At 44.1% G+C, this 26,790-nt stretch overlaps 1 protein-coding gene and 1 pseudogene across 4 annotated transcripts; one reads left to right on the forward strand and one right to left on the reverse strand.

Annotated features, from left to right (window-relative positions):
* The first annotated feature begins 3,803 nt into the window (after window positions 1-3,803).
* On the forward strand, window positions 3,804-8,391 carry LOC101002064 (annotated as a pseudogene).
* SFT2D2 (SFT2 domain containing 2) lies at window positions 7,962-25,287 on the reverse strand. Of its 4 annotated transcripts, none has more exons than XM_003893518.3 (8): window positions 25,095-25,287; window positions 19,404-19,490; window positions 19,086-19,171; window positions 15,804-15,885; window positions 14,356-14,391; window positions 14,210-14,268; window positions 11,896-11,925; window positions 7,962-8,643 (listed from the first exon to the last, which is right to left on the reverse strand). In XM_003893518.3, exons 1-8 carry the CDS (start codon window positions 25,155-25,157, stop codon window positions 8,604-8,606), a joined length of 483 nt encoding a protein of 160 aa, XP_003893567.1. In that variant the 5' UTR covers window positions 25,158-25,287; the 3' UTR covers window positions 7,962-8,603. The 4 variants fall into 4 exon arrangements, 2 of the variants coding, with proteins under 2 accessions (XP_003893567.1, XP_009191655.1); XR_002518917.2 differs by having other exon boundaries at window positions 8,629-8,643; window positions 13,822-14,268; XM_009193391.2 differs by lacking the exon at window positions 14,356-14,391.
* Between the last annotated feature and the right edge of the window lie 1,503 nt (window positions 25,288-26,790).

The raw sequence follows: 26,790 nt of genomic DNA on the forward strand, positions 1-26,790 counted from the left end.
CCATGTTGGCCAGGCTGCTCTTGAACTCCCGGCCTCAAGCGATCCACCCACCTCAGCCTCCCAAAGTGCTGGGATTACTTTGGGAGTGTGAGCCACTGTACCCAGCCAAAAAGTGATTTTATTTGGAATGCATTTCATGATTTTATTTCTTGCTCCCTGAGCATGCAGTGATTAGGGTGGATGGGAGGTGGCACTCAGGCAGATAATTCACAAAGTCACCACATAAGGGTGATAGACAGATGATCCAGCACTGAGATAATCAACCCAGTGAAAATGCTACACTGGGGACAACGTTTTGCCCTTTCCAGAGACAAGATATCTTGAGCTGGGGTCTGAGCTACGGCTATTAGAGGAGCAGAATTGAAAGCTCCCTTTGAGCCCATTCTGCAAACGGGGATGCATTTCAGATAATGAGACAAGAGATGGGATTGAGTTAGTGCACAGCACGTCCAATACCCAACAAACAGCCTCAGAGAGACTGGGACAAGAGGGAGAGGGGACTGGAAGCCATCTCTTCTGGTCTGAAGGGCAGTGCTCCTCCCAAGACAGCATTCAGAGAGCCAACAGCCCAGGGCAGATCATGCCCGGACAGTGCTTCCACATGGCTGGCTGAGTACCACATTCCCATCTGCAAAAGAGTCACCTTATTGGTTCCCTTAACTTCCAAAATACAGCGAGCCCTCCTTCACCCAGCAGTGAACAGAAGAGAAGCGAATGCAGGTCAGCAGGGAGATAGAGACCATTATTAACCACAGGTCTGAAACCCTAATTCTTTACTCACTCATCAGGTTGCTTTTAACCACTGCTGTTGCTTGGTAACAGGTTTCAGCAGATTTGAAATGGATTTCTTCCTCCCACAGTCTAACAAAAACAAGTAGGGAAACAACTAAAGAACAAGGCAACTTAAGGAAAACCCTGGGAGGCAGGGTCATGCAAAAGCTGCTTATGGTGTCCTGACGGGAGCTGTCTGAGCAAACTGGCCACAGGCAGTGAGTGAAAGCAAAGCAGAAGCCTTTCTACAAGGCCCATCTCCTGCCAAGAACCCCTCCCTGATGCCTCCACTGGTGGGGTCTGGGATAGGCTCTTTACCCTCTCAGAGGATGGAGGCAATACCATTCACTGGGCAGTCGCTGTGAATACTGAATGAGAAAAAACATGGCAGTGTCCACAGGGCCAGGCACATCGTACTAGATAAGTATTTGTTAGATAAATTAATGATTAGAGACATTCACTCTCACCTTCCAAAGTTGCCAGTTATTTCTGGGATTAAGAAATCCCAGGGTAGTAGGGTAGAAAGCCTACCCTACTGAGGCTCTACTTATGCCAAGCCCTATTCTAAGCACTTGACATGTCTTACTGACATCTTGCAATGACCCAGCAGGAATTGTTATTCCCACAATTTTTAAACAGATGAACAAACTGAGGAACCAGAGGTTAGGTAACTTGTTCAATATGACACAACTAGTATATGACTAGTCCCAGCTCACACCCAGATGCAACTGACTTCAAAGACTACATTCACTACTATTATGCTATAAAGCCTATAAAGCCCTGGTGACATCTTAGTACCCTGGCCTCATGTCCCACAAAGTCAATCCAGGGATTAAAAAAGACATGGGGCTGGGCGCAGTGGCTCACGCCTGTAATCCCAGCACTTTGAGAAGCCAAGGCAGGCAGATCACTTGAGATCAGGAGTTCAAGACCAGTCTGGACAACATGGTGAAACCCCATTTCTACTAAAAATACAAAAATTAGCTGGGTGTGGTGGCACATGCCTGTAGTCCCAGCTACTTGGGAGGCTGAGGCACGAGAATCGCTTGAACCCGGAAGGCAGAGGTTGCAGTGAGCTGAGATCATGCCACCGCACTCCAGCCTGGAAAACTGAGGGAGACTCTGTTTCAAAATTAAAGCAGTGTGTAGAGGGAAATTTACAGCACTAAATGCCCACAAGAGAAAGCAGGAAAGATCTAAAATCGACACCCTAACATCAGAATTAAAAGAACTAGAGAAGCAAGAGCAAACAAATTCAAAAGCTAGCAGAAGACAAGAAATAACTAAGATCACAGCAGAACTGAAGGAGATAAAGACCACGAAAACCCATTCAAAAAACCAATGAACCCAGGAGCTGGTTTTTTTAAAAGATCAACAAAATAGATAGACTGCTAGTCAGACTAATAAAGAAGAAAAGAGAGAAGAATAAAATAGGCACAATAAAAAATGGTAAAGGGAATATCACCACCTATCCCACAGAAATACAAACCATCAGAGAATACTATAAACACCTCTACGCAAATAAAGTAGAAAATCTAGAAGAAATGGATAAATTCCTGGACACATACACCCTCCCAACACTAAACCAGGAAGAAGTCAAATCCCAGAATAGGCCAATAACAAGTTCTGAAATTGAGGCAGTAATAGCCTACCAACCAAAAAACAGTCCAAGACCAGACGGATTCACAGCCGAATTCTACCAGAGGTACAAAGAGGAGCTAGTAGCATTCCTTCTGAAACTATTCCAAACGATAGAAAAACAGGGAATCCTCCCTAACTCAATAGATGCAGAAAAGCATTCAACAAAATTCAACAGCCCTTCATGCTAAAAACTCTTAATAAACTAGGTATTGATGGAACATATCTCAAAATAATAAGAGCTGTTTATGACAAACCCACAGCCAATGTCCTACTGAATGGGCAAAAACTGGAAGCATTCCCTTTGAAAACCAGCACAAGACAAGGATGCCCTCTCTCACCACTCCTATTCAACATAGTATTGCAAGTTCTGGCCAGGGCAATCAGGCAAGAGAACGAAATAAAGGGTATTCAATTAGGAAAAGAGGAAATCTTAAATGTAAGACCCAAAACCATAAAAACCCTAGAAGAAAACCTAGGCAATATCATTGAGGACATAGGCATGAGCAAAGACTTCATGACTAAAACACCAAAAGCAATGGCAACAAAAGCCAAAATAGACAAATGGGATCTCATTAAACTAAAGAGTTTCTGCACAACAAATGAAACTATCATCAGAATGAACAGGCAACCTACAGAATGGGAGAAAATTTTTGCAATCTATCCATCTGACAAACGGCTAATCTCTAGAATCTACATAGAACTTAAACAAATTTATAAGAAAAAACAAACAACTCCATCGAAAAGTAGGCGAAGGATATGAAAGACACTTCTCAAAAGAAGACATTTATGTGACCAACAAACATGAAAAAATGATCATCACTGGTCATTAGGGAAATGCAAATCAAAACCACAATGAGATACCATCTCATGCCAGTTAGAAAGGCAATCATTAAAAAGTCAGGAAACAACAGATGCTGGAGAGGATGTGAAGAAATAGGAATGCTTTTACACTGTTGGTGGGAGTGTAAATTAGTTCAACCATTGTGGAAGACAGTGTGGTGAGCCCTCAAGGATCTAGAACTAGAAATACCATTTGACCCAGAGATCCCATTACTGGGTATATACCCAAAGGGTTATAAATCATTCTACTATGACACATGCAAACTGCAGCACTGTTCACAACAGCAAATACTTGGAACCAACCCAAATGTCCATTAATGATAGATTGGATAAAGAAAATGTGGCACATATACACCATGGAATAGTATGCAGCCATAAAAAAGGACGAGTTCATGTCCTTTGTAGGGACATGGATGAAGCTGGAAACCATCATTCTCAGCAAACTATCACAAGAACAGAAAACCAAACACCACACGTTCTCACTCATAAGTGGGAGTTGAACAATGAGAACACATGGAAAAAGGAGGGGAACATCACACACCGGGGCCTGTTGGGGGATGGGGGGCTAGGGGAGGGATAGCATTACATGTATATCTATGTAACAAACCCGCATGTCCTGCACATGTACCCCAGAACTTAAAGTATAATAAAAAATAATTTCCAGAATCTCGTATAAAAAAAGACTAAAATTTAAAATGCAGTTTATGTAAAAGATCAACAGAACTTAAAGATAATCACTGTGAGTGACTTACAGCAAAAATTCAAAAAATGAAAAAGACTAGTGTACTACAAGACTACCTGAAAAAAAAGAAATAATAACACAGAATATCAAAAACTTGAATGGGAACAAGAACTCTGCAGTTTGAGATTTCTGATAGTCATGAAAAAGAAGACCTGTTGCATAAAAACCACTTGATGTAAAATGAAATTGCCAGGCTCAGGCTGGAAATAGACACAATAAAAAATCAAATCCTGGAAAAGAAATACCTAAAAGACATTGAAATTATAAAAAGAAAGCATGAAGACCTCAAAAGGCTCTAAAACAGAATGGGGAAACATCAACAAAAGCAATAGCCCATTATAGTGGACAGCTTACTGCTCTGACAGATGAGAACACAATGCTCTGTTCCAAACTGGAGAAGGAAAAACAAAGCAGGCAAAGACTGACGAAATGGAATCATACCATCGTAGACTGAATGCTGCTCTACGTGATCATGATCAAAGTCACTCAACAGAAAGAGACCAAGAGCTTGATTTCCAGGGCACGGTAGAGAAATTGTGTCATTTACAGGAAAATTTGAATTCTCATGTTCTGATTCTTTCTCAACAACTTTCTAAAGCTAAGAGTAAGTTCAGGGGCCTCAAAACTGAGCTCCATTACACGAGAGGCTCTGAAAGAAAAGGCTTTGGTTTTTGAACACATACAAAGAGAGCTAAACCAAACAGTGTCAAATGAAGGACATTGAAAAAACGTACACAAATGGCCAAGATAAAGTAGAAAAATGCACAGAAAAGCAAGTAAGATTATGTCAACTACAAAGACAAACTATGTTGCTTCAACAGCAACTGGATGATGTTCACAACAAAGCTGACAATCAAGAAAAAATAGTAATTGATATTCAAGCCAAACGTGATGCTACAGTACAAAATCTTCAGGCTGAGTGCATAAAGCACAGTCTTTTGCTAGAAGAGTAAGAAGATGATCAATAAAGTTAATCATTTGAAAGAAAAACAATGTCAATATGAAAGAGAGAAAGCAGAAAGAGAAGTAGTTGTGAGACAACTTCAACAAAAACAGGGTGATGTCCTAAACAATCAACAAAAGCTTCGCTGGATGCTTCATTGTGTCACTGCATCCGTTGAGGAAGTGAGATGCAAGATTCAAGGAAGAAATTAGGCCAGATGAGAATTCAATTTCAAGAAAAACAGTATCAACTTACAGCAACTATGAGATGTACTAAGGAGACGCAAGGCCACATACAAAAGCTCGAAACAGAAAATTCCATGTTAAGAAATACAATTAAAAAGCAAGATGGCCAAATTGAGCAGCTTCAGAAAATCCTGCGAAGTTCAATGCAGCAGTTGTTGAAAGAAAATGAACTACAGAAACAGATGAAGCTTCTTCTGAATTTAAATCTGGATCCTCTACAGCAGAGGTCCCCAACCTGCAGGCCATGGACAGGTCCATGACCTGTCAGGAACCAGCTACACAGCAGGAGAGTTACTGTGGATCTTCTAGATTATCTGCATGCCACATGACTCTTATAACCAGTTTTTAATTTCCACAAAAAACAAAACAAACAAACAAAAACGCCTGCTTGGTTTTGGATGGGGACCTCACTATATCTATAGATTAATATGGGAAAGAATTAACATCAACAATGTTGAGTCTCTCAGCCTATGAACAAGATCTTACTTAAGTCTTCTTTAATTTTTCTTAGCAATGCTTTTTAGTTATCAGTGTACAGATATTCCACATAGTTTGTCAGGTTTATTCCCAAGAATTTTATATTTTAATGCTATTGTAAATAGTATTATTTTTAAATTTTCAATTCCTAATTCTTCTAACAGAGAAACATAATTGATTTTTGTGTATCGATTATATATCCTGCAGTGTCGCAAAACTCACTTGCTGGTTTCAGTAACCTGGTAATGGATTTTATTTGGTTTTCTACATAGATGATAATATCTGTGAATAGACAGTTTTACTTATTTATTTTCAATCTAAAGGCCTTTTATTTTCCTCCTTCCCTCCCTCTTTCCCCCAACTCCCAATTAAAACATGATTGCAGTGGCTAGAATTTCCAGTACAATGTTGAATATAAGTGGTAAGAGTTGACCTCTCTGTCTTATTCTCAATCTTAGGGGAAAACATTCAGCCTTTCATCATTACAAAGGATGTTAGCAGAAGATATTTTAAAGATGCCCTTCAATAGGTTGAGGAAATTCTCTTGTATCCCTAGTTTGCTGAGATTATTTTTTAAATAAAGAATGGTTGTTCAATCTCAAAAAAAAAAAAAAAAAAGGACATGGACATGGAGGGGTGAGCCTTCTAGGTGTCTTATTCCAGGTAGCTGGAGCTGCTGGAGCTCACAGTAATTAGCCAAGCCTCGTATCAGTTCTAAAGAAAAGGAACCATGAGCATTCCTGACCTCCTCCATGCCCCTTCTGACACCACAGCCCTTCTGAGATCTGTCTCCAAGAGGCACCTGGGATGTGAAAGAATCCCACAGAAGCCAAAGGGGTAGCATAAAATTTCCCTTCCTGGCTGAGGACAGGTTAGGGATCTGAGCAGATGACTGGATGCTGTCAATAGCCTAGAAAGAACCTGGGAAGACTAGCTCCTCTCTCTGGCCCCGTCAGGCTTATTCACAGCTCCCCAGCCTCAGAAGACAAGACTGGCAGGGCACAGTGGCTCACACCTGTAATCCCAGCACTTTGGGAGGTCGAGGCGGGTGGATCACCTGAGGTCAGGCATTTCAGACCAGCTTGGCCAACATGGTGAAACCCTGTCTCCACTAAAAACACAAATATTAGCACAGGCATGGTGGCAGGCACCTGTAATCCCAGCTACTTGGGAGGCTGAGGCAGGAGAATTGCTTGAACCCAGGAGGCGGAGGTTGCAGTGAGCCGAGATCACGCCACTGCACTCCAGCCTGGGTGACAGAGTGAGACTCCATCTCAAAAAGAAAAGATAAAAAAAGACCAGTCAGTCTGAGTTCTTAGCCACAGTAGGACAAAGAAAGGTTCAGCAATTAGCCACAAGCAAGGAGACAACCATCAGGTCACTTCCTTCAGTTTAGTGGTGACAGAGGAGGATCCCTAGTGGACCAGTTGGCCCTGTGCAAAGAGCAGAAAGGCAATCCAGATAAATGTAATTTGTAGGATGACTCTGGAGGTCCTGGACGGCCAGGAACACTGGCTGACAAGACAGGGTACTAATGGTGGTCAGGCAACAAGGAGGAGCTGACAGGGAACACAAGGGACAGTGAACATCCTACAGATCCAGGAAGAAGCTTCCAAAAGAGATGGGCAGGGACAGCCAGGTAGGAGATGGCTTGGCTGATGAAAATGGGGAAAACAGTCATAGGCAGTTACAGGAGGCACAACCAGAAACAGGTCAGAAAACCCTGGGTCATGAAGGAGGCTAAAGCTGTGGCTTTGGGTGGACCCAAAAACCAATGTGGGCCTTGATTCCCTTGACTGAACAGTGGGATAACAATCCCTGCTTCCTTACAAGGATGTCCATAAGAACCAGGTAAGATCATGGACACGAAAGCACTTTGTAGGTTAGGCATCAGGCTGATAAGAGACCACCTGCAGTTTATGGGATCCTCCCCAGTGTCCCCAGCACAGGCTGAGTGCAAACACCAGGACTATTTAAAGGTCACTGGGCAGGCGTGCCTACTTCCTGTTGGCCGCACAGCAGGGATCTGTCTTCCCACCCCACTCTCCCCTAGCCCAACGCCAGGGGAGAACGGAAAATAAAATCAGTTTAAAAGCAAACATTTATAAATAATGAAGAAAAAAAATATAGCTGAGAGCAGGATTTTCACCTCTTACGGGCTCTTGTCCAAAAAGAAATAGCAGTGTTTTCTGCTGCTGCTCTGTTCTTTCCCCATCTAGTGCCAGGAGGTCATAAAGAAAGATATGTAGGGAGAGGGAGGGAGGGATGGGAAATAAAACCCAAGAGAAAAAGAGCCTTCACCTAATGTCAGAAAATACATTCCACAGTCAGGCGTAGAATCAGAACACCAAGAATGCTTAGATTCAAATTCCAAAACAGCATATACCACCAAAAAGTGCTTCTTTTCTACCTCACTCCACGGCCAGGCTCTTCAGGGGCTTGTGTAAAGCAGAGTCACTTGTTCTTAGATGCCAGAGGAGAAGCAGACTCACTCTATGCAGGACAGTGGTGATGGTTTCCACGCTGAGGGACAACTGGACCCCAAAACTCTGTCCCTTACTGTTGCTCCCCTGTGATCTCTGATGGGGCTGCCTTTTGCCACCTGGGAATCACTTGCACCCAAGGGTTATCTGCTGCTGCTGCTGAACAGGTTTGTATTCATGGGAATTCAGTGGGACAACATCCAGAGAGGAAACAGGTACGTGAGGAAGATTCCATTCCACAAGATATAGAACCCACTTCTCATCCTATGCTACTGACATTCAGGTTCGAGAATGTATTGTTGCTTCCAAAAGTAACACTCAAATGTTCGAATCACAAGCAACACATTGCTGCAAGATAAAAGGCACATGTCTGTAAGACAGAGGTTTCGAAGATAGTTACAAAACTGTCCACCAGCTTCTGTCCATAGTGCCTTCCAAAGCTTCGCAAAACTGGCCATGAATTATGCAAGACACACGGCAAAACACTTCTTCACAGCATCCCTAGGAAAGAAAAGACACAAAGATGAGTGGGACGTCGTCACCCCAAAGGCACTTTAGAGGGCACCCAAAGTGGAAGCTGCAGAGTAGAAAGCACCTAGATTGAAAGATCAGACCTACACAGCATCAAACTGCAGCTTCAACATTTATTAGTAGTACTATCCTGGGAAAGTTCCTTGTCCTGTTTGAGTTCCAAATTCCTCATCTGTAAGAGGGGATGTCCCCACTTACCCCACAGTCTGATTATGGGAATAGTCATCATAATCAGAGAAAAAGATAATATAGACTATCAGAAACTAAGAAGTCAGTCAGGACTGCTGCACTTCAATATCGGTCAAAATCACAGAATGCACTGAGAGCATTAAATATTAACTGGGACCTTTCTTCATTCTAAGCAGGCAGCAGAAGGGAGCCCACTATGGGTTCTGAGCACTTATTAATACGCTATATTAGCCTTATCACAGATATATACTGCTTGGAATTCAGTGTAGAGGGTGCAAGGAAGAGTTGGTCTTCAAGAAATTACTATTCTACCCAAGCAAGCACCTCCATTTCCACCACCACACCACATTGTGCAATGTGGCACTAGGCTTCTCATACCCCAGTTCTGTTCCACGTTCTCAACTGTGCTGCACTAAGGACACTGGGAGTCACATAAGGGAGGGAGAGGGGAATGGATGCATTTCCATGAGTAGACACTGCATTTAATATCAAGATGATTCCAGGGCAGCATTTCTTGAGACACACTCTGCACTGTAGTCCCAGAAGAGTCTCTGCACAAGAAGGGTTTTATGGCCACATAAGTTCCCCTCATGGCAGCTCACAATACACATAGCATATGGAAGGATCTAGCAAGCCAGGCAAAGAGAAACTTACCTAACTTTGCTTAACCTGTTTCTCAGATTACTTGATTATAGAACTCTTTTCTTCCACAGAAACACTATTTCCGTGGAACACCATGGGAAAAGCTATTCTAGGGGAACTTACAAATAGAAGGGTGGGGCCAGGCATGGTGGTTCATGCCTGTAAACCCAGCATTTTGGGAGGCTGAGGCAGGCTGATGACTTGAGGTCAGGAGTTCGGGACCAGCCTGGTCAACATGGTGAAACCCCGTCTCTACTAAAAATACAAAAAATGAGCCTGGAGTGGTGGCGTGCGCATGGAGGCTGAGGCAGGAGAATAGCTTGAACCCGGGAGGTTGGAGACTGAGGTGAGCTGAGGTCAGGTCACTGCACTCCAACCTGGGCCATAGAGTGGGACTCCATCTCAAAAAAAAAAAAAAAAAAAAATAGAAGGGTGGGATCTAGCTCTGTGATTCCCTCCCTACTAGAGGAGTAATTCATTTGCTCAGCACATGAAACTCACTATCTCAAATAAAATTCCATCATTCTATCAATCACTTGTACATAAATTTTATACATACCAATCCAGATCAAGCCTGAAGCTCTGATGAATGACTCCAAGCAAGTTTCACGAATGAGACCTGTGCAACTGCATTGGCCCCATACTTAGAAGGGTTCACATTGGGTTTCATGCCTTGATTTGATGATGTTGCCATCTTGAAATTCATAATCTTTTTTTTTTTTTTTTTTTTTTTTGTGAGACAGAGTCTCGCTCAGTTGCCCAGGCTGGAGTACAATGGTGCAATCTCAGCTCACTACATCCGCCTCCCAGGTTCAAGAGATGCTCCTGCCTCAGCCTCCTGAGTAGCTGTGATTACAGATGCGGGCCACCACGCCCGGCTAATTTTGGTATTTTTAGTAGAGACAGGATTTCACCACGTTGGTCAAGCTGGTCTTGAACTCCTGACCTCAGGTGATTCACCCGCCTCAGCCTCCCAAAGTGCTGGGATTACAGGAGTGAGCCACCGTGCTCGGCCTATGATTTTTGAACAAGAAGCTCACATTTTTATTTTGCACTGGACCCTGAAAATTATGTAGCTGGTTCAGGGACCAAGAAATATTCAAATGTTGGCAGGCTGATCAGTATCTCATTGGATCCTCAGTTATGATGGACTCTGGCTTACTTCACATAAAAATCTAGCTTCCCGGGACATCCCTGCCCATATTCTTCTCAGAAAAGCCACTAGGCCCCAAAACCAGCCAGGTCTGCATGGAGTATTTCATAACTGCTACCCTCCTAGAATTTATCAGTGAAGCCACTCAGCTACCTTTCACTTGAAAGGCTTAACTTTGCATCCAATCAATCACTCCTCAGCACTTTCAAATCACTGTCAGCAACAGTCTTGGAATTTGTTAAGACATAAGATTGCTCTTCCTCCTTCCCAAGTCATGCATAATTTTTCATTTCCTCAGTACAGTTTTTTTTTTTTTTTTGAGACAGAGTCTTGCTCTGTCACCCAGGCTGGAGTGCAGTGGCGTGATCTCGGCTCACTGCAAGCTCCATCTCCCAGGTTCACACCATTCTCCAGCCTCAGCCTCCTGAGTAGCTGGGACTACAGGCGCCCACCACCACGCCCCGCTAATTTTTTATATTTTCAGTAGAGACGAGGTTTCACCGTGTTAGCCAGCATGGTCTCGATCTCCTGACCGCGTGATCTGCCCGCCTTGGCCTCCCAAAGTGCTGGGATTACAGGCATGAGCCACTGCACCAAAGTCAGAGGCAAAGATCACGCGGCTAATTTTGAGAGGGTCATAACTGAAAGTGCTTAAAGAGGTTTGGAGTATTAGAATTTCAGAGCTAAAAGAGGCCTCTGGAGATGATCTAGACCAACTCAGTCTACTTATCAATGCTTTGAGGCCAGAGGGGTCAAGAGAGTTGCTCGAGGTCACACTGCTAGTTAGGAAGCCCTGGTACTGCTTACTCTCCATTTATAAACTCTTGTGAAACTTTTCCAGCAGTGGGATATTGCAAGAAGCACGAATTGAGATCCCTCCATGTCTTACTCAGTGATATTAAATGACATTCACCTTTATTTAAAAAAAAAAAAAAAAAAAAAAACCCTACTCAAAGCTACAGGTTAAAAGAGTAACAATGTGCATATACACACTATATATAAGAGTAGAATGTTCACAGCATCGGAAATTGATGTACCTGGGTAAATATCCATCATTAATTGTATAATTAGAGTGGGTGGTGTAGTGACCTTAAACTTACTTAAATGAGATGTATAGTATTTGTCTACTTGGCTCAAAAGACTTCAGTAAAGATAAATAAAATAAGATGTACTCTCTGAAAGCAGACTCTAAATTAAAATGAATGACAGAAATCGTATTTCCAAATACACAGTCTTACCTTGCAAATGGTATGAAGGAAAGACTATACCTATAATGAAAAACAAAACAAAGGGTCAAATGAGATGAAGGGAGTAGCAGATTATCCAGCGGAATGGGCTTCTGAGCTTTAAGAGTACCTGCATCAATTTATCCAGACCCGCTCCCATCCTCAGCCTGGGGGGTGAGCATGTGCACACAAAGGCCCACGCATATACATGTATGTGTACCCAGACACACACACTATGGCCATGTACAGACAGGTAGCCACAGAAGAAGGGCAAAAGGTTCATGTGGCGATAACCCCTATGACCTCAGCCTCACTGCAGTACTGCTATAACCTTGAGCTAGCAGCAATCGCCTAAAAGTCAGATTTCAGATACCCAGATGGCACAGAAACTCTATTCTGAAAAAGTATCAAATAAAACCCAGAATAGTTGAACCGCCCCCTTTTTTTTGAGACAGGGTCGTGCTCTGTCACCTAGGCTGCTGGAATATAGTGGCTCAATCATACCTCACTGCAGCCTTGAATTCCTAGGCTCAAGCTTAGGAGGCTCAAGCAATCCCCCTGCCTCAGCCTCCAGAATTGCTGGGACTAAGTATGTGCCACCATGCCCGGCTAATTTTTTAATTTTTTTTTTTTTTTTGCAGAGACCAGGTATTGCTACAGTGTCCAGGCTAGTCTCAAACTCCTGGCTTCAAGCAATCCTCCCACCTCAGCCTCCCAAAGTCTTGGCATTACAGTGTGAGCCACCCATACCTGGCACAGTTGAACTCCTAACATTTTATAAATTCTAAACAGAATTTAACTTCTACCCAATTGGGATAAATTTTCTGCTCTGCTCCTATTAATTTTAAAAGAAGAGAAAAGAGAATTAAAAAGAAGAAAAAAAAATGCTACCAACTACTCTGTGGGTGAAAATGTAGTATGTCCAAAGGTATATTGGTAAATCCCAGTTAGCTCAGCCCTGTTGCTTAGAAGGGAACCATATACAAGGAAGAGGCTCCAGAACTCGATAGAACCAGGCACTGTGTGTCAGGCAGGCTGTAAGCTGGTCACCCTTAGAAAAGCAAACACAGTCAGAACACGTCAGTGTTGAAGGGAATATCACTATTCAGCTGAACCCATGTGAATGCTGAACCTTTGAAACTGGATTCAAAATCAGTCTATAAGCAAAGCAAGGTGTGTGTATATGGGTACCAATTTCTGCCCTAGAAGAAAATCAAAATATACACAGTCTACCACTCAAATGTGCATTTAAACACACACACACACACACCCCACCATCTTTCTCCATATCTTATACTTCCCATGTACAGAAGCTCAATTACTTGTCAACACAGTAAATTCCAAAAGGCAATATGAAACTATATTTATTCAAAAGTCCAAAATTGCTAAAGGGAGGGATGGGAGTTAAGCTTACAGTCTCAAGATTCATTTCTACCAAATAGAAGTTAAACCAATTCTTGGGAACTTTAAAATGTCCAGAATCCTGTTTTCTTTGCATTGTAGTAAACATTTTTTTCAAAAATAGGTGAGTCACATCTATATTCAAACTGTTCTGGCAGATACCACCCCTTGATACACTTTGAAAGAACTACAGGAATGTCTTGGAACCTACAGATTCCACGTGTGTCACCACCCCCTCACTCTGATGTCGTATAGGCTTGAAAGGACCAAGAACCTACAGCCCCATTCATGGTTTCACAAAATGTCTCCAGCGTCCCTTTTACTATGCTTGGCTCTGGAGTTACAATTTCCTGCTCTTCAGCTGAATTACCAAAAGTCAACAGGCCTCTAAGCACATACGCAGATCTTACAGCCTACAGACACACGTTTTTCCATTTCGTCAGTGACTGTTCCTCATCTCCTGCTGACAATTCACTCTTTGTCCTTCTGTTAAATGATTCATTCTATCACAAATGTAACACTCATTATTTTTCTTACCGCTTTCCTTTTTTGTTAACCTCTATTGGACTCACAAGCCTTTTTAACATCCCTTATAATACTTTTATTGTCCTTGCACTTACCGGACATGAGTGGTTTAATAATATTTGTAACATCTCAAAAATCAACCATTAGTTCAGCAAAAATGCCACAGCAGGCAAGCAGCCTCCTGTGACCACTCAAGACCACTAATGCCATCTATTGGCAGTGGGCTGGGTTGATGGGCATTTGCTCTGGAGCCTGACTTCACTTTCATCAATGAGAATCCTTAAATTAAAGAGTTTCTGTGTTTTCTTAATTCTCCCACCCACAATATGTGAGTTTTATCTCCTTCGGCTACATTAGTCAGTGGGCTATGTGGGAGGGGATTGTTTAAAAGGTTACTTACCACGTCAGTGCCAAAGACTGCAAAATGCAGAAGATAAGTGCAAGTCCCTTGTTATGCCACTGGAAAAATAATAATATGGTTATAGGAGAGTGTGAGACAAGGGGCAAAAGCCAAAATGGTTAAGAAAAATTAAAATATACATTTACCCAAAAGGCAGAACACAGGGTAAGTGCAAAACACAACTAAAGGGAGAAAGGAAACATTAATTAATGACAATAACATGGCATTAAAAAAAAAAAACTCAAAACTTGTTATTCTTGATAAACGCACAATACTTATGCATCCTTCATCTCAAAGCAGTTAACCCACCTGAGCACCCATGTTTGGCAGAACAATTAAAAATCTCCACGAAATCAAACTAGCCAATAAAGATTCACATAGCTTAAAAAGAGAAAGACGTTCTTTTACTTTCAAGTTTTCCCAGAACCTCTGCCCAGCAAACAAATCACATTTCAGGCCCACCCATTCATCCGTCCATCCATCTTTTCATTCGAATGCACTAAAGAAAGCTTAACACAAATCTATTTTAACTCCTACCGAATGCTAGTCTCTGCAGCAGAAAGCACATGCAAGGACAAAGGTTAACATGAGATATCAATCTCACAGTCAGCATGCCAGTTATTTGTTTACCTATCACCTAACACTTTCCCTAAGGCCATTCTTAGAAAGCTCTTCCTACAGGAGACTTGTCCAGGCCGTGGACATCTGAGGCTGGCCAAGGACAACTGGTGCTAGAGCAGTTAGCCATGCCTTTCCTCGCCATCCTTCTATAACAGTAACTACTCAAATATGTCCTAAACATTCTCTGTGTCCAGCATCATGCCCAATACTCTAAAAGGACACAAAATAAATAGTAAATGTGGTCACAGCTTTTGAGAACTCACCTATTTGAACAAATGAGATTACACAAATGAAACTAAAAATAAAAGTATGTTCATCAAGTTCCAAATTGTAATAGTTATAAAAGTCCAGAGAGTGCAGGTCTGGGATGATTTTGACAACCACAGGGAAGAAAATAGGCCAAAAATGAGAGGCATTTGGGGTCAATAGGACAGGAAGCTATAACAAAGCTGAAGACAATGTTGTCAGAGCAGGGTATAAGGATGACAGGCCATATGGAGGCCATTCCCACTTTGGGGAGACTGACGAAAAACAGTAATAAGTCTCCAAGTCAGATAATGAGGAATAAAGAGGCCATTCTATAAGGCAGGACACCCACCCTAGAGAATGAGTCCTGTGTTTCTGAGTTATTCCCTCTAAGCCCTGCCTGTGTGTGGCTTCAACAGTCACCAGGAAGGTGTCTGAGCTCCCTTACTACCACCATACCACTCTGGCTAATCTGACAAGCAATGCCCTCTAGAGGTGCTTTTCAGAACTGGTAGCACCTTGACACCCACTGAAACACAAAGTAGGGGAGGAGGGGATCGCGGCATTAGGTAGAGTGTTCCTTTCTGCCACATGGTTATAGGAATAAGGTAATAAGTCAAGCTGAACGGAAAAAGAGAAGAGGTCCTTAGGTTTAAAAGGAAAAAAATCTTATACAACAGAAATAAAAACTCCCATTTGAGAAGTCCAGCTAAAAAGCAGACCTTACCAGCACCATGATAGTTGCAATCAAACGTGTAGGTTCAAACATTCGCTTCAGCTGTTTCACTGGTCCCATGAGGAAGATGGTACTAAAAGGCAAACACACCCACACAAGCTGTTCAGAACAGAACTGCACTAGGCACACTGAGTCGCCTCCCCAAGATTTCCTGTGGCAACAGTAGCTAACATTTGAAAAGCTCTTATTCTGTAGAAGGCACTGTGCTGAAGGGCCTTTTGTACATTATTCTCATTTAATCCATCAACAACCAACCCATAAAGTAGGAACAATTACCACACAGAGCCCACAGAGTTACTTTATCCAAGGCCACCCAACTAGGGAATGATAGACCCAGGCTGTAAATGCATGTGGGTTTGACTGTAGATCCATATCATACCACTAGGTTAGATAAGCCTTCTCCTTGAGAGGTGCTACCTTGCCTCCCTGACAATACCTACTCATGGAAACAAACAAGGCTCAGGAAGTTTAACGAAAAACCATACCTTACAGGCTTAGGTAGGTTATGTTAAAAAGTAGAGCATTTCATTTTCTTTCATAATCTTCAGGGAATAATTCTAATGATGATGATATCATCATGGGTTATTTGTTGAATGTTTGCTAAATGCCAGATATTACATGTATTACCTCATTTCTTCTCAACAATTTTGTGAGTTACATATTACACTTATTTTAGAGATGAGAAAATCACACAGCTACCAAAGAGCTGGTATTTGACTCTGTAGCTATTGGATTCCAAAGCTCTAAAAGGACAGTCCCAGCATGCTTGGGTTTTTTGTCTGTTTGTTTGTTTGTTTGTTTGTTTTGAGATGGAGTCTTGCTCTGTCGCCAGGCTGGAGTGCAGTGATGTGATCTCGGCTCACTGCAACCTCCGCCTCCCGGGTTCAAGTGATTCTCCTGCCTCAGCCTCCAGAGTAGCTGGGACTACAGGCACACATCACCACATCCAGCTAATTTTTGTATTTTTAGTAGAGACAAGGTTTCATCATGTTGGCCAGGATGGTCTCGATCTCTTGACCTCGTGATCCGCCCACCTCAGCCTCCCAAAGTGCTGGGATTATAGGCGTGAGCCACTGCGCCTGGTCCCCAGCATGCTTTCTGTATGAATGAGAGATTGCTAGCAAGAGTAATCACAAATGAAGCAGACTGTCGTGTCTAACACATCAACTTGGCGTGAGCCACCACACTCGGCCAATAAGTCTTCCTCTCTTTGAAGTGCCATTAAGTTGCAAGGCTTCACTCTCAAGTGCCCCAACTAAAAGAACACTTCTTTAACCTACACCGAATAAGAAGCAACAGTCAAGGCTGGTCCTAAAAATTAAACACAGCGTATACACAAAACTATAACAGACTACAGGCAAAGACACAAACTCCCAAATGCCCTGAAAATAACAATTTGCTCCCTTTATTATTTCCCTACACAGTGCTATGAAGAATCCAGCCCATAGCAATTTGCTAAAGAGCTCTTCTGGACTAAGCAACACACCCATATATTTATGCTCAGTCTAGACTATACATTGTAACTTACACTGTCTGCCCAAAACAACCCCCCACCAAAAGTTAGTATTGGAGAAAGCTTTAGAGGCAACAAAAGACATCTCTAAGGGTCAGCATTTTACTGTCATAAGCACTAATCAATTAAGCTGTAAGCAGGTGGCCAGAATCATGCACTTAATCATTTAATTAACATCCCCCATTTCCAGCCAGACTCAGAGCTAAGTTTGGGTACAACTGGGGACAAATAAGATACATGTGCAGCCCTTATCAAGTGGCTTACAGACCTAACAAGTCAGTGTAGTAAAATGCTACCTGCACTGGCACATAAATATAGATGGAATACTGAGAGCCCAAAGGAAGAGGTCATCAATTCTGGAGAGGAGGAGGTAATCAGGAAAAGCTTCATAGAAGAGGTGGCTTTTGAGCCAGGTCTTAACAAATGAGCAAGTGTCTACCAAACCAGGGCAGCTACAGATAGGGCAGCATTCCAGAAGGAGAAAACAACCTAACAAGGGCACAACGACATTTTGGGAAATGCAAGAAGTTCAGCCTGGCTGGGAAGCACACTGGGTAGGGAATGGGACAACGGTGAAGCCAGATCTCAAAGAGGCTTAACTGTATGCATGTTGAGGAATTTGGACTTCATCTGTAGAGACAAAACAGGGAGCCACTCGAGGGGGCTAAGTAGGGTTATAAATGAATGGCTCTACAGCTCAGTGGAATACGGCCTGGAGAGGGGCAATGGAGGAGACAGAGAGACCCCGCAGAGGCATCTTGTTCAGGTAAGGGTGATACAGGCCAAAGCTAAGACGAGCTCAGATATCACCTTCTCTAGGAAGCCCTCCATGACTCAGGTCGTGTCAGCTGCCCCTCCTTGAGCATCTCTCTTTCCATATCTTGTTATATCATGAGTTCTATGTCTGCCTGGCAGGGACCAAACTGGACTTGTCTTTGTATCCTCTGAGCCCAGCACAGAGTGTGATCAATGCTTACCCACTAAGCATACAAGTCAGTCAGTGAAGCACAAACAGCCATGGGGACACAGAGGAAGGAGCCAGTAAGACAGGGATACATCAAGCCCTGGTGAGCAATCATGGAGGGGAGACTTGGACCCCCAGGACTCTGAAGCCATTTACAGAGACACAAGGGAAGGGAAAAGGGGGAAAAAAGATGCCTGAGTTCAGGTTCCTGCAGGTCATTCAGGTAGAGGCCAGGCCAGTGCTCCCAGTTGGAGAGGGTGGAGTTGTTAGCACCAGTGTGATTGAAGCATCAGTGTGAAAGCTTGACCTGGAAAGTCTGTGCATTCACAACATGCAGAATGGGCTGCCCACCTCCAGGACGTGCTCAGATGCCCTGCCCACATGAGCGGCTACTCAGGTCTGGGAAGGTCTGACACTTAATAAAAACGAGTTTCCCTTATGGCCACTGGAGTGATGAGCCCTTTGAAAACCATCAACTCAATCTCTGACAGCAATAAGAATACAGCAAGCAGGAGGACTGGGTTGTAAACCCTGGAGAAATCACTGAACTGCTCTGTGCTGCAGTTCCTGAACATGTAAAATCACAATGGCAACACAGTTGCTGCTTTCTCCCAGGTGTTTCAAACTAAGAGATAAAATGTTTTCAAATAATAAGATATGAATGTGAGATAATCTAACCATTTCTCTCCAAATCCCTTACAACTACTGGAGCCTCTTCTTTCACCTCTCTCAAGGGCAACCAAAATCCATTTTCCCATCTAATGATTAGCTAAGATTGGATTTTAAAAAAAGTTACCTCCCAATTGATGCGATATTACCAAAGGTATAAAACACTGCGAAGAGGTGTAATCCCTTCCTGGGCACCCACAGCAGAAGAGTACCCTAGAATTTAAAGCACAGCGTTTGCACATGAGCAACCCCTCCCACCTGGCCACACAAGCAGAGCTCACAGAGGAAGCCCTGAGGAGGCCGTTTCCCTCCCCACCTCCCTGATTCCCTCTCCTCTCATCCATGCATTTTAGTGAAGGGCAAAAGGGGAAAGGAGGTGGACAAAAAGGGGAAAAATAGCAAAGACGGGTAGGAGGAAAAGACAGAGGAGGGAGGGAAACCTTACCAGCAGTGAGCAGAGAATTCCTATAGCAAAACACGCAATGAAGCCTTTTATCCTGGTCCCCCAGCTTAATGAAGATGCCTCAACAACCTAAAATTGAAAAAAAAAAAAAAAATACATATACACACACATTTACTAAAAACAAAGCAAGCACAAAATTAAATCTAGAAAGTGTTAAGTTGTACTAGGGAAGGCAAGGAGCACAGAATCCTACACACTCAGGCGATGGGAGTCGTCGAATTCAGACTTTATCAGAGCTGTAAAGTTATGACGCAGATATGAATCTCCTCTCCAGCAGCTAACAGCTATGCCTCCCGCTGAACATCTTCAGAGGCAGAAACCCTTTGCCTTGAGCACAACTCATTTCATGAACAGGAAGGCAAGACAGCCAATCCTAGAGTAGCCCAGAGCCTTCCCACAACCCACGCAGGATGAGGACCACACCTGGAAAGGCATGAGTCCACCTGGGACCCTCCACCAGGCAGGGTCCCAGGAAATAAGGAAAAGATGAGGGGACAGCACTCAAGCAGCTGCTCCACTGGTCATCCTCTCCTACATCAACTCTCACCCGCATTATTTATTCTTGGTTCAGATGTTGTACTTACAGGGTGCCGGCATCAGTCAACTCATCCAAGTGCGAGACAGATCCTGGTTAATTAATGACAGTCCTGCTCATCCTGATTCTTTGCCATCATGATTAATCCCTCCCTGGAGCAAAGTTCAGGAGAAGCCAGGAGTTCCAAAAACACTATTGAAATAGGAGAGCCTGTGAGTAGCTCCCAATGGTTCTTTTCCCATGTCAAAAATGACAACAGCCGGGCACAGTGGCTCATGCCTGTAATCCCAGCACTTTGGGGGGCCAAGGTGGGCGCATCACCTGAGGTCAGGAGTTTGAGACCAGCCTGACCAACATGGTGAAACTTTGTCTCTACTAAAAATACAAAAAATTAGCCAGGTGTGGTGGTACATGCCTGTAATCCCAGCTACTTGGGAGGCTGAGGCAGAAGAATTGCTTGAACCTGGGAGGTGGAGGTTGCAGTGAGCCGAGGTTGTACATTGTACTCCAGCCTGGGCAACAAGAATATAACTCTTGTTGTCTCGGAAAAAAACGACAACAAAGTCTCTGCACTGGTGACCCTGCTCGTCTGTCCACCTGATGCAAGTGGGAACAGCTGTTTCAAGCTGGACAAAGACAGCTGCCAGTGAGAGACCAACACCACACAGGGCAGCTAGGCCATGTATATTCACATAGGGCTCACCTTGTATGGCCAGCATGGTCTCCATCTAGCAATGTGGTCAAAGTTCCCTACCATATTTCCACCGGGCTGATGGAAGAAGGTAGATAGTGGCAGAGAGTCAAGAGTCATTAGACTGGCAACTCCCTCAGCCTTGACTACCCCCAGCTCAGGGATCTGTTTTCAACCATGTCTCCAGAGTTCCTGTCAAACCAGAAGCTTGAAAAGAACGATGAGAGGCTCCCCTCAGGTGTGGCACGTATTGCCAAAGACTACCTTAATCTCCACTCAGGAGAAAGGTATTTAGGTCAGGTTATACATTCATACATATTGGAACTGAGCCCATGACCCTGCACAGAAGGCACAAATTAGGGATGATAACAGGTAGCAGGGGCCCAGTGTTAAGACCTGACAAATGAGTCACCTGGTTTTACGCTGAGGTAAACCTCTCCTGGAGGAGTCTGGTTTCCCAAACCTCCTGGGACTCCAAAATGAGCCATGTGATGATGCTCTGGTAGCAGGCTTTACAAGGCCCCAGACAATCCAGTCAGGCTACTTCTGACTAAACCATTTAACCTCCCACCAGTCTCATTTGAGTGGTACCTAAAATGAGAAGGTACCACTCTCCCTACTCATGCAAGAACCAAAGAACTTACCTTGCCAAGGTGAGAAAAGAACTAGCTGCAGGTGGGAAGAAAAATTGACCTGGCTTGTTCATAGGAAGAAGAGTGGTAATGGGATTGGCCTGGCTTGTTCACAGAAAGAAGAGCATAGTGAGATTGGCCTGGCTTGTCTGTAGGAAGAAGAGCCATAGTAGGATTGTCCTGGCTTGTTCTTAGGAAGAAGCATTGTAGTAGGATTGGGCTGGCTTGTCTGCAGCAAGAAGAGTGGTAGTAAGATTGGACTGGATGTTTCCCTGAGCACTACATGTCATCAACAGGGATTTTTTAAAAGATTCAACCTTTCTATTTTAAGAGGATAAACCATAAGGTTAAGAATGAAATCTGAATTGGCTTTGATATCTAGATTGCTAAATAACCTCAACAGAACAGTGAGATTCCAGCCCTCATAAAAATCAAAATAACTGACAATAGGAAGCAGTTCAGCCAAGAATGTGTTTCTAGTTTCTACCTTCAGAAAGGAAAGCAACACTCCATATTCAAGTCTCTCAAGCTGAATCCATCCAAATGTTACTGTTTGCCAAAATGGAAGGGGTGGGGGGCATATTTCACCATTGTATTTTTCCACTAAATGTGGTTGCAAGTTCTTTTACATGCACATTCGGTCAGGGAAGGAGGAAGCTGTTGTTCCACTTCTTCTAACCGGACTCAGTGAAAGCAAAACACTTCTTTTGGCCAAATTATGAAAACAAACTCATAAAATGTCTGTAAATTCATGACTGCTGGAAGCTGTGCTAGCATATTGTTTTTGGAAATTAGAGTAGCTAAAATGGTACCTGGATAGAATGTGTAGGCAATGCGCTCCCGGGCAGTCTGACTGACTGGCAGCTATTCACAAAGGTCCCTTTCACTCTGCGATGTGGAGAGGAGAGAGGCTCTTGCCAAGAAGTAATACTAAGAATTGTTCAGAAAAACAGGATTGGTAGCCAGAAGGTGAGAAAGGAATACTGCTTCATTTCCACACTTTAAAATCAGATACTACTCATACCTTTCTTGTCCCCAGAATCCTTTATTAAAAAAACATAAAACCTATACTTCCAGAAAGAAGTCCCTTGAAACTACAGACTTAAGGTGTACTTATGAAGATGAGGTATCAATCACAAAATTCATCGTGGGTTATAATTAGATACTGCCATGCAAATTTTATAACTACCTAGGAGAGGTAGGAGAAATAGAACTAGTCATGCCTTTATGGTTTGCATTAAAGGAATAAAAGTTTTAAAAAGCACTCTCTTCTAGTGACCTCTTTTTTTCTTTTTTTTTTAAAATTTATTTATTATTATTATACTTTAAGTTGTAGGGTACATGTGCATAACGTGCAGGTTTGTTACATATGTATACTTGTGCCATGTTGGTGTGCTGCACCCATCAACTCGTCATTTACATCAGGTATAACTCCCAATGCAATCCCTCCCCCCTCCCCCCTCCCCATGATAGGCCCCGGTGTGTGATGTTCCCCTTCCTGAGTCCAAGTGATCTCATTGTTCAGTTCCCACCTATGAGTGAGAACATGCGGTGTTTGGTTTTCTGTTCTTGTGATAGTTTTCTAGTGACCTCTTAAAGAGATTTTAAGAGTGCCTAATTCAACATACCACACAAAACAGCAATTTCCCCACGAAATCCTCCAGTTCTACCAGCCCCCAAACCATGAAAAACATGAGACAATTAAATCAGTACTAATATTTTAAAGGAAGCTCTGACCTAATCAGTAAATACTAACCTGAAACAGCCTGGAAGATGAAGTCAGTCGGCAACAAAACATTTCCCAGGAATTCAAGACTCGGGAAGTGCCATACAATGATGTTATAAACAGAATCTCACTCAGAAAGAGGAAACTGATCAAAGTATTTCAGAACAAGAACGAAGCACCTATTCTTTTTAAATTAGATCCAACAGATGCCTCAGCATAACACATTAAAGCCCTTCTCACAGTATCCAACACAGACATTCACCATTTTAGGTTAAAAACAAGCTCAGCATTTATGTTTGCAAACTTTATTAGTCGTCCACTGTTGAGGGTCAGCCCACTGCTTCGTGATGATTTTCGAGACAATAATATCTGCATCATCCCACTGTCAACACCCCACCCTGCAAGAGTCTGCAGGGATATAAAGTGTCTCCCTCTTAAGCACCAACTGTTCATAAAGGCTTGTTGACAGTCAATGGAAATAAAGCTTTAAATAACGAGGGTCAGCTACCTACGAGTCAGACCTTTCTTAGGCCTGGTCTGAGGTTCCACTTGAGATTCATAATAGAAGCTAGAAATAAAAAAAAAAAAAAAAAGAACCCGTGAAATTACTCCTGAGCCTTGACCAATTAATAAAGGCAATAAATTAAAAAGAACCCACCAACTAGTTTTGAAATGTCAAAAAGTTAAACTTCAGTGCCTCCAACATTCGATCCCATATAAGTTACTCCCTCAAGGTGAAGATTAAGAGGGCAAGTTTTGCATTCTGAGATGTCATGCAGAAAGTGTAAGTCCCAGTATCACACAAAACGAAACCGAATAAAATCAGCAACCACAAACGTGGGTGAAAGCAGCCTGCTGAGAAAGAAGACCTTGCTGAGAAACCAGAAGAAACACCGATTAGTTTCCAGTTGGCCATATCATCTTAACATCCTCATTTCACAGATGAGGAACGGAGGCTAAAGAATACACCAAAAAGTGAAGAGAAACGTTATTTTGTCATCCAAAAAGGAAAACAAAAGCTAAAAGCACCCCAAATAGAAATGCAGCATTCTGTGTGGTTCTACAACATAGGACATTAGCAGCCAGGTTTCAGCACGATTAAAACTTTTCTAATAGGCCGGGCGCGGTGGCTCATGCCTGGAATTCCAGCACTTTGGGAGGCAGAGGTAGACGGATCACTTGAGGTCAGGAGTTCGAGAACAGCCTGGCCCAGATGGTGAAACCCTGTATCTAATAAAAACACAAAAATAAACCGGGTTTGGTGGCGGGTGTCTGTAATCCCAGTTACTTAGGAGGCTGAGGTGGAAGAATCGCTTGAACCCAGGAGGCGGAGGCTGCAGTGAGCCGAGATAGCACCACTGCACTCCAGCCTGGACGACAGAGTGAGAGACTGTCTGGGGGGGGGGGGGGGGGGGGAGAAGCTTTTCTAATAAAACAAACCAACACACAGGCAGTCTCCTGAGGCGCTGGGTGTCTAGAGTCTAGGTGTGGGCACTGTGGACACAGAGACACAAGATGTGGTCCCTGTTCTCATGGGATGGGGGCAGTTTCTCCCCCTCAATCACAAGGCAACGTGTACAGGGAGTGTATAGGGAGTGTCACAACCTATAACCTAAACCGGACAGAAAACCAAGGCAGAGCTCGGGGCGCGGCCACCAGCCCCGTCGCGAGGTGGGGACCGCCACCCCAACACCCCAGCCCGGGTCTGGCGCTCCGACCCACCCAGCGAGGGCTCCTTCCGCCAGGACCTCAGGGCCCCTAGCTCTACCCGGCCCTAAAACGCATTTCCCGGCCGGGGCCGACAGCCCGGTCGCCCGCCCTCCCACTCGCAGCTGGGTCCAGGGATTTCCTCCTGCGCCGCCCCCTGTCAGGGAGAATGGGCTGAAGGGGCGCGGGGCAGAAAAGAACGCCGCGGCCGACTGCCCCGTGCAGCGCCAGGGCTCCTCGCGGAGCCCTACAGAAGAGGAGGAGAAGCGGCAGAGCTACAGTTCAGAAACTCCAGGGAGTCCCCGCGGGCTTCCCAGGCCCGGGCCGGGGACGTAGCGCGGGAGCGCGGCGAGAGGGGGCCGAGGGCCCCGGGATCACTAACCTCAGACAGGCCGCTGCGGTCCTCCGTGTCCTGCCCGCTTAGCACCTTCTTCAGCTTGTCCATTGCGGCCCAGTACCCACCGGCTCCAGCCCCTCTGCAGCAGCCTGTTGCGCCTCGCGAAGTTGACGGCTCTTCCGGGTACTAGGCAGCCGCCCCGCCACCCGGGCGCCAACCACGGCGCGCCCCGCCCAGGCACCTGCCCACCTGGGGGCGCCCGGCATGCCCCGCGCGCCCGCGCCGGCCTTCGCCCTTGTGTTTTTGTCCCGGGAGCGGGGTCGGGCCGGAGGGGCTGGGATTGAAGTCACCAGGCGCTGCCAAACATTAATTGGGCGTCCGGAGCAGTTTCAAACCCGAACGGGCTGCGCTCCCTCGCCCTACTTGATCCAGTCAACAAATGCTGAGCACCTACCACGTGCAAGGCTCTGGAGAAACAAAGACCGGGAAGAAGCCTTGTGCAGACGGGAACAAAGGCTGTGTTTCATCCATATCGCGATCGTGCCTACACAGGAAAAGATTTTTTTTTTTAATTACTCAAGGCCTTAACCTGGTGTGGTGGGGCATGCCTGTAAGCCCAGCTACTCCGGAAGCTGAGGCAGGAGGCTCACTTGAGCCAAGGAGTTCCAGGCTATAGTGAACTGTGACCAGGATACTACACTCCAGCCTGGGCAACAGAGCGAGACTCTGTCTCACAAAAAAAAAAAAAAAAGTGACTGAAGGAATGTGGAAAGGCACAATAGATTGTTAAATTGTTTTGTGTTTGTACAATAGTTTGTTTTACTGACCTCAAAAAACTAAAAATAGACTGGGCATGGTGGCTCATGTCTGTATTCCCAGCACTTTGGGAAGATGGCTTGAGCGCAGGAGTTCCAGACCAGCCTGGGCAACATAGGGATACCTCATCTCTGCAAAAAGATTTTTAAAAATTAGCCTTGCATGCTGGCGGGCACCTGTAAGCCAAGCTACTTGCCAGGCTGAGGAGGAAGAATGGCTTGTTCTCAGGAGGTCAAGGCTGCAATATGCCACGATGTCAGTGCAGTAAGCTACTGCACTCTAGCCTGGGCAACAGCGTGGAAACAATCCAAATGACCATCAACTTATTAATGGTAAATAAAATGTGACATACCCATGCAATAAAAAGGAATGGAGTACTGACACATGCTACAACGTGGATGCACCTCAAAAACATTGTATTAAGTGAAAGAAGTGTGGACCCCAAAAATTTGAGACAAGTCTCAGTTAACTATTTAGGAAGTTTATTTTGCCAAGGTTGAGGACCAGCACCTGTGACATAGCCTCAGGAAGTCCTGATGACATGTGCCCAAGGTGGTTGGGGCACAGCTTGGTTTTACACATTTTAGGGAGACATGATGCATCAATCAACATATGTAAGAAGTACATTGGTTTTGTCTGGAAAGGCGGGACAACTCGAAGCAAAGGCAGGAAGACTCAAGCGGGGAGGGAGCTTCCAGGTCACAGATAGGTGAGAGACAAATGGTTGCACTCTTTTGAGTTTTCGATTAGCCTTTCCAAAGGAAGCAATCAGATATGCATTTATCTCCATGAACACAGGGATAACTTTGAATAGAATGAGAGGCAGGTTTGTTCTAAGCAGTTCCCAGCTTGAATTTTCCCTTTAGTAATTTGGGGGAGCCCAAGATATTTCCCTTTCACAGAAGCGAGACACAATAGACCACAT

Source organism: Papio anubis, chromosome 1 (assembly GCF_008728515.1).
Source record: "Papio anubis isolate 15944 chromosome 1, Panubis1.0, whole genome shotgun sequence".
NCBI classification, from domain to species: domain Eukaryota; kingdom Metazoa; phylum Chordata; class Mammalia; order Primates; family Cercopithecidae; genus Papio; species Papio anubis.

Excerpts from the sequence above, each read along its gene's own strand:
- SFT2D2 (XM_003893518.3), bottom strand. The coding sequence starts at position 25,157 with ATGGACAAGCTGAAGAAGGTGCTAAGCGGGCAGGACACGGAGGACCGC. Across the intron at positions 15,886-19,085 it reads AATATCGCATCAATTGGGAG|TACCATCTTCCTCATGGGAC; the intron begins GTAACTTTTTTT and ends TTTGCCTTTTAG. Across the intron at positions 14,269-14,355 it reads CCCTGTGTTCTGCCTTTTGG|TGGCATAACAAGGGACTTGC; the intron begins GTAAATGTATAT and ends TTATTTTTCCAG.